This window comes from Miniopterus natalensis, chromosome X (assembly GCF_054644295.1).
Source record: "Miniopterus natalensis isolate mMinNat1 chromosome X, mMinNat1.hap1, whole genome shotgun sequence".
Classification (NCBI taxonomy): Eukaryota; Metazoa; Chordata; class Mammalia; order Chiroptera; family Miniopteridae; genus Miniopterus; species Miniopterus natalensis.
This window is the reverse complement of record NC_142103.1, coordinates 63,323,273-63,338,618: the sequence shown is the minus strand read 5'-3', so window position 1 is coordinate 63,338,618 and position 15,346 is coordinate 63,323,273. Positions and strand designations below refer to the sequence as shown.

General features: G+C 35.1%; 1 protein-coding gene across 2 annotated transcripts in view; it reads left to right on the top strand.

Moving 5' to 3' along the window:
* The window catches only part of ABCB7 (ATP binding cassette subfamily B member 7), a 124,448-nt gene that overhangs the window by 54,747 nt on the left and 54,355 nt on the right, over positions 1-15,346 (top strand). For both annotated transcript variants that reach the window (XM_016203900.2, XM_016203899.2), the window contains one exon: positions 2,122-2,241. In XM_016203900.2, coding sequence (XP_016059386.1) covers positions 2,122-2,241 — 120 coding nt within the window. The remainder of the gene's footprint in view (positions 1-2,121; positions 2,242-15,346) is intronic.

Here is a 15,346-nt window from a genome sequence, read left to right as displayed (position 1 = left end):
ATCCTGTATGGAGTTAGAGAAACCATCATTGAGAAAGTGCTGCTTAATCTGGCAATTAACTAGTTGTAAGAAGTTGTGGGTGGTATGGGTTGACATTGTAGAGAGAAAGATTTTTCCCTACAGAGTAAATGGTATTGTGCAAAGGTCTTGTGGCAGAGGGATTATGACATATTTAAGAAACTTAAAGAAAGCCAGTGCTGCATGAACACCGAAAATAGTGGTATAAGATATGGCTAGAAAGGTAGTCGGGCCTGGCCAAGCAGAGCCTCAGCAACCATGTTATGGACTTTATTCTAAGAGTGATAGGATGCCTTCGAAGGGTTTTAAATTGGGAGTAATATCTGATTGCAGGGTGAACTAATTTTACAGGGAACAGAGTGGATGCAGGAAGATCAGATAGGAGGTTTAGGTAAGAAATGATAGCTTGGATTATGTTGGCGGAGGAAATAGAAAGAAGTAGACAGATTCCAGAGATTTTTAGGCAATAAAATTGATTCAACTTGGAACATATTCTGAAGTACTTTTTAAAGCATAAGTTTCCAGAAATGGAATTCTCAAGACAAAGGGTAGAATTATTTTAAAAGCTTATGGTAGATATCAAATTGCTTTCCAGAAATATTGTTTCAGTCTTCTCTCCCATTAACAATGTATCAGAGTGCTCATTTCCATACATCCCCACCAACAATGAGCATTAACATTTTTGTTTTCTTTTTAATACCTTTTCCAGAAATTGAGCAATTACTTCAAATTTTAATATGGGGATTATTTTACCAACTATAATAATATAGTATCTTTGGAATACAGTAGTCTTATCTACAGTTTTGCTTTCTGTGGTTTCAGTTACACAAGGTCAACCATGGTGCAAAAATATTAAATGGAAATTCCAGAAATAAATAATTCATAAGTTTTAAAGCGTGCACCATTCTGAGTACTGTGATGAAGTCTCGCACCCTTCTGCCCAAGATGTGAATCATCATTTGTCCAGCATATCCGTGCAGTATATGCTACCTGCCCGTTAGTCATTTAATAGCTGTCTTGGTTATCAGATCAACTGTGTGGTATAGCAGGGCTTGTGTTCAAGTAACACTTATTTAACTCAATAATGGCCTCAAGCCATTCACATAACTTTTATTACAGTATATTGTTATAATTGTTCTATTTTATTGTTATTAATTTCTTATGGTGCCTTATTAATACATTAAACTTTATCATAGGTATGTATGTATAGGAAATAACATAGTATATTTAAGGTTCGATACTATCCATGGTTTCAGGCATCTACTAGGGGTCATGGAACATATCCCTGTAGATAAGGGGGGCTAATTATTTTTATATATATGTATATGTATATGTATATGTATATGTATATGTATATGTATATGTATATGTATATGTATATGTATATGTATATGTATATGTATATGTATATGTATATATATGTATGTCATCTTACTTTGGCTTTAGAAAGTGTGGTTTTGATTCTTAATATTCTACCTCTAAAAGCTGAAACTAAAACAAAAGGTTTAATGGGAATGTTGCCTCAGGAACATGGGTAAAAGAAATGTAAGGTAGATTTAAGTTAGATTAAGCATTGTTGTAAAACTACATTTTTGTTGCAATTTCATAACCCGACCTCTGCCAAGACTCCTACCTTCCCAAACACTGTATTGTAACTCTGTTGTATCATGAGTTTGGACTTAGGGCTTCAAACCATTTTAAATAAATATACTGATAAAGACCCCAAAAGTATATAAAGATTTTAACCACAAAGATGGAAATATGGAAATGTTTAAATTTTATGTAATGTTTTAATAGTTTAATGGGTAAGAAATAAATGTATAGTACATGTCCCTCATCCCACTTAATAACTTTTTTGCAATATAAGGATAATTATAGCTGAAAGTAAGAAATTAAGAGAAGAAGTGAGTAGCTTTTTCAAAGTAATTGAAAGGTTTTTTTTCTCCAGAATAGTTTGAGTTTGAAAGATATTGACCTTAGATTCAGAATACAAGTTATGCTTATAATGTTTTTATCTTTTTCTCAAATAGGTACATAATTCTACATTATTGAAATATAGTTACATTTGAAATAACATGTTACTGCTTTGTTTTCTCTCAACAGTTAAAAGATGTTGATACTCGGAAAATCATAAAAGCAATGCTTTCTTACGTGTGGCCCAAAGACAGGCCAGATCTACGAGCTAGGGTTGCCGTTTCCCTGGGATTTTTGGGTTGTGCAAAGGTAAGAATAAGAGAAATTATGTATTGTCTGTTGCTATAAGAAATGCTGTGATATTTTTTGTAATGAAACTTGGGCTGATGTAAGCAATTTTGAGGGGAGAATTGTCATATTTTAGGGCCCTTATTTATATAACTATTTTATACAGTCATCAGAAATTATATAGTAATGCCTGATTTATCTGTGGATCACACTTAGAACAGCTGCGACTTAATGGAATTCATTCCTGAAACCAGTGTAAGATACAAGATCATTTATTGGAGCAAAGCATAAGGAACTTTTATAAAAGAAACTCCTCAGAGCCTTGTTGGCTCTTGTTTAATACATATTTATGGTAAGCTTTGTTCTCAGTTCCCAGTAAATTGAAAAGAATAAGGACATTTTAGGCACATTGATAGTCATAAGTGGTAAATACCAATATGACATCAAGGAAAAAAAGAGGGAAAGAAACAGCAACAAAAGCTGGACATTTTGGTAACATTCAGAATAGGGGCTCTCTGCATCTTAGCAGCCTCATTTTCTTACTGTATTGTAAAACGTTTTAATAAGACAAACTTAGAATAATGACTGAGCTTTCAGTAAACATCCCTTATTTTCAATTTATTCACAATTTTTAAGTCAGTGATGTACATATCTGTAGGTACAATATACAGTAATGGTACATATTATATTGGCTCTGGAGTCAGACTTCCTGGGGTCTGCCCCTTGCTAACCTTGTAACCTTGGGCAAGTTGCTCAGTCTCTGTGCCTCAGTTTCTTAATTTTTAAAATAAAGCAAAATAGGGTTGTTATATGGATTAACATACAAAAGGCTTAGAACTGTGCCTGGCACATAGTGAAACATAATGTAAATGTTAAAATCAAAATAAATTCAGATTTCCATCAGAAATAATGGTAAAAAAAAAGGCTGCTCAAAAGTGTAAGTGAGGTTTGGCTATAATTTGGTTACTACTCTTACATATGTGTTAATATTTTGTTTTAAAACCCAGTTCTTATAATTTGCTTCTTCTCTATATCATGTATGTTCCTGTTTATTTACTCATTCTTTTTCCTACTCCAAAAGTATTTATTGAGAACTTGTCCTACAGAGTACTGAGTACTGTTCTTGGCCCTGCAGGGTATTCAAATATAAATAAAGCACAGGTCATAAAGGATTTAAAATAAGTGGTGAGGATATGTCAAAGGAAAGAGCCACAATGTTGGGGAGTCAGGCAAGTTTCCCAGAGGAGGTGATGTCGGAGATAGGCCTGGATTAATTAATAGGATTGGTATAGGTATAGATATAGGAATAACAAGAATAAGATGAGAGGGATCATATAGTTTATGTAGAGAAGTGAGTAGTACAACTTTGCTCCAGTGTGGGGATAATGTTTCAGAGGAATTTGAAGTAATCTTGGAAAGATAAATAGACCTCCTAATGTGAAATACCTTAACTGTAAAACAAAAATTTATTTCATTATGTTGGAAGTAGGAAACTCTATCTTCAGTAGATAGGTAGTAAAGTTAGAGCTTTAGCTTAGGAAATTAATCTGACCTTGTTGTATAAAATGGATTAGGGTGGTGAGAGACCTAAAGTAGGGATACCATTCATTTTCAATTCATGCCTTCATACAGCAAATATTTACTGACTAGTTATATTTATTTATTCATTCATTCATTCATTCATTTAAAAAATCTCTTGACTTCAGAGAGAGGAAAGAAGAGGGAGAGAGAGAGATAGAAACATCAATGATAAGAGAGTCATTGATCAGTTGCCTCCTGCATGCCCCTCAACTGAGGATCAAGCTTGCAACCCAGGATGTGCCCTGACCGGGAACTGAACCTCGATCTCCTGGATCATAAGTCAATACTCAACCACTGAGCCACACTGACTGGGTTATGATACTAATTTAATAGTCTAGATGAAAAGTAATAGTTTGTACTGGAGTAGTGGTATAAATGGTAATATGGAGGGAAAAGATGCGAGAGACAGTGTAAGATAAGAGAGGTAGAATCACTAAGATTTAGCAACAGATCAAAAAGAAGAATAGGATTGAAAGATGTTGTCAAGAATTAGAAAATGATAATGCCTTTATAACAAAAGGAGGTAGTATATTAGGAGGTCTTCTTTGTGAAAATGAAAATTTTGGTTTTGAGCATGTTAAGTTTGAGGCGCTAGTTGAATATTGAGATAGAGATATTTAACTGATAATACAAAATGTAAGACAAGCTGAGGAAGGAGCCCAGGGTTAGATTAAGAGGTAATAGTTGAAACAATGCAAGTTAATGAATTCACCAAGAAAAAGAACAGAAATGGAAGATGACTACAGACAGACCCTGTGATAGATGTGTTCCTATAGGAAAGTAAAGTAAATAGTAATTGAAACATGGAAAGAGTGATTGGAGAGGTAAGAGTAAAACCAAGATAATTTAGTCAGACTCTGTTCATTTTTCTAGTTTCCTTTCTCATCTGTGGATTCTGTTGAGTACTCAATGAATCAGACCCTTCTCTGGGAGAGGACTGAAATTGAGATGCTGAGCAATAGATCAAGAATCCATACTTTATTCTGTTTGTTTAAGCTGAAGAGAGAGTATAGCACTACAAATTGAATGTTGAAATTTTAAAAACTCATATTTTTAACCCAGTTCTGGTTGCTGAATTATGTTCTATCCACAAATTACTTAAGGGTGAAACTTATTCTGAGCTCTTGTGCAAGGCAGAATTACCAAATTGGCCTTTATTCCTTCATTAGCTGAATGTAAGTACCTTGCTCACAAGTTAAAGGTAGACTTTCCTGGACTTACTTTTGAGTTGAAGAAAACAGGTTAGAACATGACTAATTTAGTCAAAGAGAGAAGTCTTAAATAATGGCATTTGTATAGACTATTTTTAGAGTAAATTCCAGTCTTTCTCGAAACACATATTTTTGTTGCTTGGTGATAGGTAACATCAGGGTATGAAATCTAGATCAATCTAATTTCCTTAAGGACGCAAATATTTTTTACAAGGCTAATATTTGATTCTCTGTCAACAAATATTTAGTACCTATAGAATGTAAACTGTTGTACTAACCTCGTGTAAATTACAAGTAAATAGAAATGAATATAGAAAAATCAATCCTCAGAGGGTTCCAAGATGGCGGAATAGGTGAAAGTTGCACTCACCTCCTCCCATGACTACATTAGAATTGCAACTAAATTACCTGGAGAACCATCTGAAGACTAGCTGAACAAAAATTTTATAACTGAAGATATAAAGTAGTCATGTCTAGACCTATAGGAAGGGCGGAGATGCGAAATGCCCCTGGATCCACGTGGAGCAGTTGAGAATCCGGAGGGATATCTTAGCCATGAGAACACCAGGTTCCCCAACTCGGAGCACCACTGCCAGGAAGAGTAACCCACAAAGCATCTGGCTTTGAAAATCGTCTGGGATTCGGTCCACTGGGCTGAGACAGAAGGCTGATGGAAACCGAGACACACTTAAAGGGCCAGTGCACAAAATCTTGCTTACAAGCACTCACCTTGGGCTTCCAAAGAGGAACAGCATCTCGAAGAGGATCAGAATCATACAGGGAGAGACTGAGTTTTGTGGCTTCGGGGACAGGGCTAGAGAGACAGTGCCAGTGTCCCTGTGTTGATTGCCTCACTCCCACTGCCAACAGACACCATCTTTTCTGGGCTGAGTACTCCTCCCATATGGCATTAGGCTAGGGAGATATACTAACTCCATCATGATGACTCCTGACACCCTGCTCTGCCAGTCTCACATACGGCTGTTGGCTTTGCCCATTCAGACTGGTGAGCATGGGCCCGTGTTGCAGTCTTTCTTAAAACATGCTCAAGGAATTTAGGCAAGCACGAGGGCACCAGAGACACACAGGGAGAGACTGAGCTGTGTGGCTTTAGAGCGAAGGCCATCTTCCTGCACACAGGACAGTAATAAAAAAACTACCAACAAACAAAAGTCCTGGATGGCTTCACTCGTGAATTTTACCAGACATTCTAAAAAGAATTAATACCTATCCTTCCCAAAAATTTCAGAAGAGGGAAGACACCAAAGCTTATTTTAGGAGGCCAGCTTTATCCTGATTCCAAAACCAGATAAAGGCACTACAAAGAAAGAAAAGTACATGCCAGTATCCCAGACTAACATAGGTACAAAAACCCTGAACAAAATATTAGCAAACTGTATCTAGCAATACATTGAGAAATTCATACACCATGATCAAATGGGATTTATTCCTGGGATGCAAGGTGTGTACAGTATCTACAAATCAATTAACATGATATACCACATAAACAAATGAAGGATAAAAATCATGTGGTCATATTAATAGGTGCAGAAAAGGCATTTAACAAAATCCAGCACCCATTTGTGCTAAACACTCTCAGCCTAGTGGGAATAAAAGGAACTTATCTCAACACAGTAAAGGCCATATATGACAAACCCACAGCTAAACAGGGAAAAGCTATAAGTTGTTTTCCTTAAGGTAAAGGGACAAGACAGGGTTGTCCACTTTCACCACTCTTATTCAACATAGTACTGGAAGTCCTAGCCATAGCAATCAGACAGGAAGCAGAAATAAAGGGCAACCAAATAGGAAAGGAAGAAGTAAAACTGTTGCTATTTGCAGATGACATGAGAACTCTAAAGATTCCATCAAAAACTTACTGGAACTGATAAAGGAATTCAGTAAAGTAGCAGGATACAAAATAAATATTCAGAAATTGATTGCATTTTTATATACCAATAATGAACTATCAGAAAGAGAAATTAAGTAAACTACCTCATTTATAATTGCATCAAAAAAATCTAGTAATAAATTCAACCAAGGAAGTAAAACACCTGTACAAAAAATTATGACATTGAAGAAAAACATTGAAGAACATTCAAATAATTGGAAGCATATACTCTGCTCCTGGATAGGAAGAATTAACATCATTAAAATGTCCACGCTAACCAAATTAATCTGTAGAGTCAGTGCACTTCCTGTCAAAATACCAATGGCGTATTTCCCAGAACTACAACAAATTACCCAAAGATTTATATGGAATCTCCAAAGACATTGAACAGCCTCAGCAGTCTTGAGAAAGAACAAAGTTTGAGGTATCACATTACCTGATACCAGACTATACTACAGGACCACAGTAATCAAAACAGCATGGTACTGGCATAAAAACAGACATATAAATCAATGAAACAGAGCAGAGAGCCCAGAAATAAACCCATTCCTTTATAGTCAATATTTGACAAAGGAGGCAGAACATACAATGGGATAAACATAGTCTGTTCAGTAAATTGTGTTGGGAAAATTGGGCAGCTACATGCAGAAAACTAAAACTGGATCACTTTCTTACTTTATATACAAGAATAAACTCAAAATGGTTTAAAGACTTATGTGTAAGACTTGAAACCATAAAATTTATAGAAGAAAACATAGTAAAATCTCTGACATTGCTCTTTGTAATATTTTTTCTGATATATCTCCTAGGGCAAGGGAAACAAAAGAAAAATAAAGAAATGGCACTACATCAAACTAAAAAAGTTTAAACAGCAAAATTAATCAAAATGGAATGACAATGTACTGAATGGGAGAACCTATTCGCCAATACATCTGATAAGGGGTTAATATCCAAAATTTATAAAGAACTGGTCATAGTCAACACCAAAAAAATCAAACAATCTAATGAAAAATTGGGCAGAAGATCTGAATAGACACTTCTAAGAGGACATACAGATGGGCAATATGTAAAGATGTTCAGCATCACTAATTGTCAGAGAAATGCAAATTAAAACCACAATGAAGTATCACCCCACAGGTGTTAGAATGGCTACCATCAATAAATCAACAAACAACAAATGTTGGCCAGACTGTGGAGAATATGGAACTCTTGTGCACTGTTGGTGGGAATGCAGACTGGTGCAGCCACTGTGGAAAGCAGTATGGAGTTACCTAGAAAAAATTTAAAAAATGGAACTGCCTTGTGGCCCAGCAATTCCACTTTGAGAATATATTAGAAGAAACTCAAAACACTAATTTAAAAGTATATATGCTTCTGTATGTTTATTGCAGCATTATTTACAATAGCCAAGATATGGAAACAACCCAAGTACCCATCAATAGTTGAGTGGATAAAAAAGTTCTGGTAGATATATTCTGTGGAATATTACTCAGCTATAAAAAGGAATGAAATCTTACCATTTGTGACAGCATGCTTTTCCCTAGAAATTATTATGCTAAGTGAAATAAGCCAGAGAAAGACAAATATCATATGATTTCACTCATATATGGAATCTAAACAAAATAAACAAACAAAATAGAAACAGACTCATAGATAGAACAGACTGATGGTTGCCAGAGGGGAGGGCAGATGGGGGACTGGTTGAAAAGGTGAAGGGATTAAGAAATACAAATTGGTAGTTACAAAGTAGTCACAGGTATATAAAGTATAGCTTAGGTAACATAGTAATATTGTAATAATTATGACTGGTTCCAGGTAGATACTTGAAGTATCAGGGGGACCACTTTCTAAATACATGATTGTTTAAAACACTATGCTGTATACTTGACAATAATACAAAATAATATTGAATGTAAACTTTAATTGAAAAATAAAATTTAAAAATAAGGAAAAAGAAAAATCAATATTCAAAATATATGTTTGATTCCTTTTGGTTCAGGAATAGGAAGAAATTGCCAGGTGTTATTATATGTGCTTGCTTAGTACTTTCAGATCCTATAGGAAAACAGTTTTCTTTTTTCTAGACAAGAACTAGAACAACTTTAGGAATATAGAGCATAGTAACATTTAGCCATTCCTGACACTGTTTTTCCATCTTCTGTACTGTCCTCACTTTAAAAGTGATCACTCTCCCAAATCTTTAAAAACCTGGTCATTGTTTATTTCTGAGTAGTACTGCAATTGTTATTTATAATTGGTGTGCAAAGATAGATTATTATTATTTTCATTCCTTGGATTCCTATTTTTTCCTGAACCTAATTACATGCTTTGGCATATAAGCACTTTGGACAAATCTGTTCTCCTTTATACTTTGGTCTTCTTTATCTCCTCTACATACTTCTGAGAACTTTAGGACAGGGTTCAGGATCCTTCTTAGCTCTAATGAATACTGCCCTGTCATCTGAACAGTGGGTGGTGATTTCATAATGAGACCTGAGGTATCCATTAGAGAGACAGAAGACAGAAAGTAAGGCATGTCAAATGAGAAAATGGAGGAGGATTTCATGTTTAACATACAGGGCCACAGCATACCATCTGCTTACTTATTTCCCTTTTAATGCTCTTTTTATTCTGAGGGTGTTTTATGCTATCATTGTCTCCACCAAAGAATTTTAAGATAAACTGTATTATATAGATAGGCCTTGCAGCCCAGAGGAAGACAAGAGTATGTGTTGATAAACTATCCAAGTTGTAGCAATTCTATTATAATACATTAGAGTTCTGTATGATATATATTTTAAGGGTTCTGCTGCCTGGAGAAAGACAGAGAGAACACTGTTTGCCTTCATTTCTTAAATTCCTACAAATAATATGGCATGCTTTTTCTTACCATCCACACAATATGCTATTGGAGCATCACATTATCCTTAATCTGGGTATTTTGAGATCATCTAAGGATTTTTTAAATGCAGCCCTTTTATGAGTATATTACATACAACTGTGCCAAGATTTAAAGAAAATATAAAACATATTTTCTGAAATCTGATTTCATAAGATAAATATTTATTTTACTATTATGAAAAGTTTATTGTTTATATTCTCTAACCACCACCTTGGGAAACTTAGTTGACAGAGAAATTGGGGGCACGTTAAAGTATCAAGTACCAAAAGATATTCTCAATTAATGATCTGTTGGGAATGAAAATAAACCATATTTAAAATTATGAAATAATTTTAGAAGAGGGTATGATTTATAAAAATACAATCAATACCTCTTTTCTCCAAGAATGAATTATATAAAATAAGATACAATATATGTGTCTTAGTCCATTTTGGTTGCTATAACAGAACACCAGAAACTGGGTGGTTTATCCATAGCTTTTTTTTTCTTCTTCTTTTTAACCTCACCTGATGTAAAGGGCAAAAAGGGCCTCTGGGGATTCTTTTATAAAGGTATTAATTCCAATTGTAAGGGCTCTGTTGTTTTGACCTAATCACCTCCCAGTGGCCCATCTCCTAATACCATCAAACTGGAGTTTAGAATTCAGCCTATGAATTGAGTGGGGGTGGCACAGGGGCAGTACACAAACATTCAGACTATAGTTATATGTGATGAGCAAACATTTGTTAGTCTACTGTTAAATATAAGGTACTGTACTATGCTTTGCAGCTGGGAATACAAAACTGAATAAAATGTGGTCTTTGCCCTTCTGAAGTTGTAGTGTATTGAAGGATAAAAATATATAAATAATGATAATATATATATATATATAACATTAAAAACACCCAAAGAAAGTCACACATGAAGCTGTATGGGAATCTTAACAATTAGGCATTTAGGAAGGACTTCATGCAGGAGCTAGAGTTTTTCAGTAACTATGAACTTGACATTTGTAACTTCAAATAATTCATGCACATCTTGTTTAACTCTGGTTCTTTAAAATTCTATGAAAAAATTAAAAAATGGAACTGTTTTACATTAGGATTCACTATTTGTGTTGTAGTTTATGTGGGTTCACGGAAATGCATAATGTTATTTATCCACCATTAAAGTATTGTACAAAATAACTTTCAATGCCCCAAGAATTCCATGTGTTCCACCTATTCATCTATTTCTTCATCTTCCTATATCCCTGACAACCAGTGATCATTTTACTGTCTCTGAAGTTTTGCCTTTTTCAGACTGTCATATAATTGGAATCATATAACGAGCCCTTTCAGTCTGGCTGATTTCACTTAGCAGTATGCATTTCAGAATCGTTCATGTCTTTTTGTGACTTGAGAGTTTGTTTCTTTTTATTGCTGAAAATATTCCATTGTATGGATCTACCGTAGTGTAGTTATCTGTTCACCTGTTGAAAGACATCTTGGTTGCTTCCAGATATGATCAGTTGTAAATAAACTGCAATAAACATTTTGTTCAGGATTTTGTTTGACATAAATTTTCAATTCATTTGGGTAATTACCAAGGAGTGCAGTTGCTAGACTATATGGTAAGACTGTGGTTAGTTTTGTGAGAAACTGTCCAACTGTCTTCCAAAGTGTCTGTACCATTTTTCATTCCCACTAGCAATGAATGAGAGTTCCTGTTGCTCCACATCCTTGTCAGTATTTGTTGTTGTCTGTGTTCTGGATTTTAGCCATTCTAATAGGTGTGTAGTGTTATCTCATTTTTGTTCTAATTTGAAATTGCCTAATGTGACCTATAACTTTTCATATGCTTTTTTGGCCATCTGTATATATTCTTTAGTGAGATGTGTATCAGGTCTTTCACCCATTTTTTAATTGGGTTGTTCATTTTCTATTGAATTGTAAGAGGACATACAAATGGCTAAGAGACATATGAAAAAGTGGTCAACATCACTAATCATCAGTGAGATGCAAATTAAAACAATGAGGCACCACCTCACACCTGCCAGAATGACTACCATTAATAAATTAACAAACAACAAGTTCTGGCGAGGATGTGGAGAAAAAGGAACCCTGGTACACTGCTGGCGGGAATGCAGACTGGTACAACCACTATGGAAAACAGTGTGAAGTTTCCTCAAAAAATTTAAAATGGAACTGCCATTTGACCCAGTGATCCCGCTTACTGGAATATATCCTAAGAAGCCAGAAACACCAATCAGAAAGAATATATGCACCCCTGTGTTCATAGCAGCATTATTTACAGTAGCTAAGATCTGGAAACAGTCCAAGTGCCCATCAGTAGATGAGTGGATTAAAAAAATGTGATACATTTGCACAATGGAATATTAGGTAGCTATAAAAAGGAAGGATCTCTTACCCTTTGAGACAGCATGGAGGGACCAAGAGAGTATTATCCTAAGCAAAATAAGCCTGTCAGAGAAAGACAGGTATCACGTGTTCTCACTTATATATGGAATCTAATTTTAAAAAAACAACCTACAAACAAAATCCAGAGACATTGAAGCATGCAACAGACTGATGTACTTCAAAGGAGGGAGGGCAAGAAGAAATTAACCAATGAAATTATGTGCATATATGCATAGCCCATGGACAGACAATAGTGTGGGGAAGGCCTGGGGAGGGGGCGGAGGCAGGGTGGAGGGGTCATTGGGAGGAAAAAGGGGGCATCTGTAATACTTTGACAATAAAGATGAATTTTTTTAAAAAAGTTCTTTATATTACATTTTTGATACTGTTCCTTTATCAGATGTTTTGAAACTGTTTTCACTCAATTTGTGGTTGTATTTTCTCTTAGCAGAAATTTAAATTTTCATGAAGTCCAGTTTATCAGGGTTTTGTGGATTGTGCCTTTAGTGTTGCATCTAAAGTCATTGCCAAATAAAAGGTCACCTAGATTTTTTTTATATTATCTTCTAGAATTTTTATAGATTCGTGCTTTACATTTAGGTCTGTGATCCATTTTGAGTTAATTTTTGGAAAAGGTAAAAGATCAGTTTCTAGAAGTTTTTAAAATTTGTTCCAGAATCATTTTTGAAATTTTTCCACAGGGCTGCCTTTGCTCTGTTGCCAAAGATCAGTTAACTATTTTTGTGTACATTTGTCTATTTCTGGACTCTCTATTTTGTTCCATTGATGTATTTGTGTATTCATTTGCCCTTATCACACTGTCTTGATTAGTGTAGTTTTATGGGAAATCTTGAAGTCAAGTAGTTAGAACCCTCTGACATTGTTTTCTTCAATATTGTGTTGGATATTTTAAATCTTTACTATGTAAAATTTAAAGTCAGTTTGTTCATTTCTACCAAATTACTTGCTGGGATTTTGATTGGGATTGCATTGACAATATAGATCAGGTTTGGGAAGAACTGATATTGTGACAATATTGAGTCATCCAGAAATGTGTAACATCTCTCCAATCATTTACTTCTTCGATTTTTTTTTTCATCAGAGTTTTCTAGTTTTCCTCATATAGATCTTGTACAAGTTCTGTTAGATTTATACCTAATTGTTTCATTTTTTGGTACTCGTTTAAATGGTGTTATATTTTTTATTTTAAATTGTGTATTGTTTGCCCTAGCTGCTTTGACTCAGTGATTAGAGTGTTGGCCCGCAGACGGAAGGATCCTGGGTTCGATTCCAGCCAGGGTACATACTTTGTTTGCAGGCTCAATCCCCAGCCCCAGTTGGGGTGCATGCCGGAGGCAACTAATCGATGTGTCTCTCTCACATCAATGTTTCTCTCTCTCTTTCTCTCTCTCTACTCCCCTTCTACTCTCCCTGAAAAGCAGTGGAAAAAATGTCCTTGGGTGAGGATTAAAAAAGTAATAAAAATAATTAAAAAAATTAAATTGTGTATTGCTCATTGCAGGAATATAAGAAAGCAGTTGACTTTTGTATATTACATCCTTAAATCTTGCTAGAGTTGTTTATTAATTTCAGGAGGTTTCTTTTTAACTTTTGAATTTTTCTATATAGATAATATCATCTGAAAAAATTCTTTTTCTTTCTTTCTTTCTTTCTTTCTTTCTTTCTTTCTTTCTTTCTTTCTTTCTTTCTTTCTTTCTTTCTTCTTTCTTTCTCTCTCTCTCTCTCTCTCTCTCTCTCTCTCTCTCTCTCTCTCTCTCTCTCTCTCTCTTTCTTTCTCTCTCTCTCTCTCTCCCTCCCTCCCTCCCTCCCTCCCTCCCAATATGTATACCTATTATTTCATTTTCTTGCTTTATTGTACTATGTTCAACAATAGTGGTAAGATAGGACACCCTTTCCTTGTTCTCAATCTTAGAGGAAAACCATCTAGTTTTCCATTATTAAGTATATTATAAACTGTACGATTTTATGTAGATGTTCTTAAACAGGTTAAGGAAATTCCCCTCTCTTTCCAGCTTGCTGACAGTTTTCATCATGAATAGTTGTTGGATTTTGTCCCATGCTATTTTTGCATTTATTGATATCATTCTTCGATATATTTTCTTTAGCCTGTTAATGTGATAAATTACATTATAGCCAATGCATGTGCTGCTTATCAACAGGGATATATTTTAAAAAATGCATCGTTAGATGGTTTTGACATTGTGCAAACATTATAGAGTGCACTTACAGAAACCTAGATGGTATACCTTACTACATACCTGAGCTATATGATATAGTTTATTGCTCCTAGGCTACAAACCTGTACATGTTACTATACTGAATACTGTAGGCAATTGTAACACAATGATAAGTATTGTGTATATAAACATTTAAACATAGAAAAGGTACAGTGAAAATACAGTATAACAGATATAAAGTGGTACACCTGTATAAGTCACAACAAATGGAGCTTGCAGGACTGGAAGTTGCTCAGGGTGAGTCGGTGAGTGAGTGCTGAGTCAATGTGGAGTCCTAGGACATTACTGTAAACTACTGTAGACTTTATAAATACTCTACACATAGGCTACTCTAAATTTATTTTTTAAATGTGTCTTCAAATATAAATAAACCTTAGCTTACTTTAGTAGTTTTACTTTATAAACTTCTCAATTTTTTAAAAATTTGATTCTTTTATAATAACACTTAGCTTAAAACAGACACATTGGTGGTGATATAAGCATCATGGCAGAGTGAAAAGACTCCTTTGTTTCTCCTCTTAAAATTACAATAAAGAGTAACATCAGAGGAGTAGTGGTGTGAGAGATCCCCTCGGCCTCTCCCCCTGAAACTTCAACAAGTTAATCAACTATAACTCAACAAAAGATTCCCTGTTCAATATACAAATATGCCTGAGAGAACCACATGTTGAAGCATCTAAAGGTGAGCAACCAGGAATAAAAGGGGAGGCGAGAAGGCAGGAGAGCCTAGACGGCCAAGGATGCAGCCCTGCAGGTGAACAGCTCAGCTGGGGAGGGGAGGAAGCTGGTGATAGCAGGTGCTTCTGTGGGCTGGAAGGAACAGAGAGTCTTGGTGGGTTCTCCAGCAGTTCGAGCGGTGTAAACAGGCTGAGCCAACAGAGATGCCTGGGCAAGGACACCACATA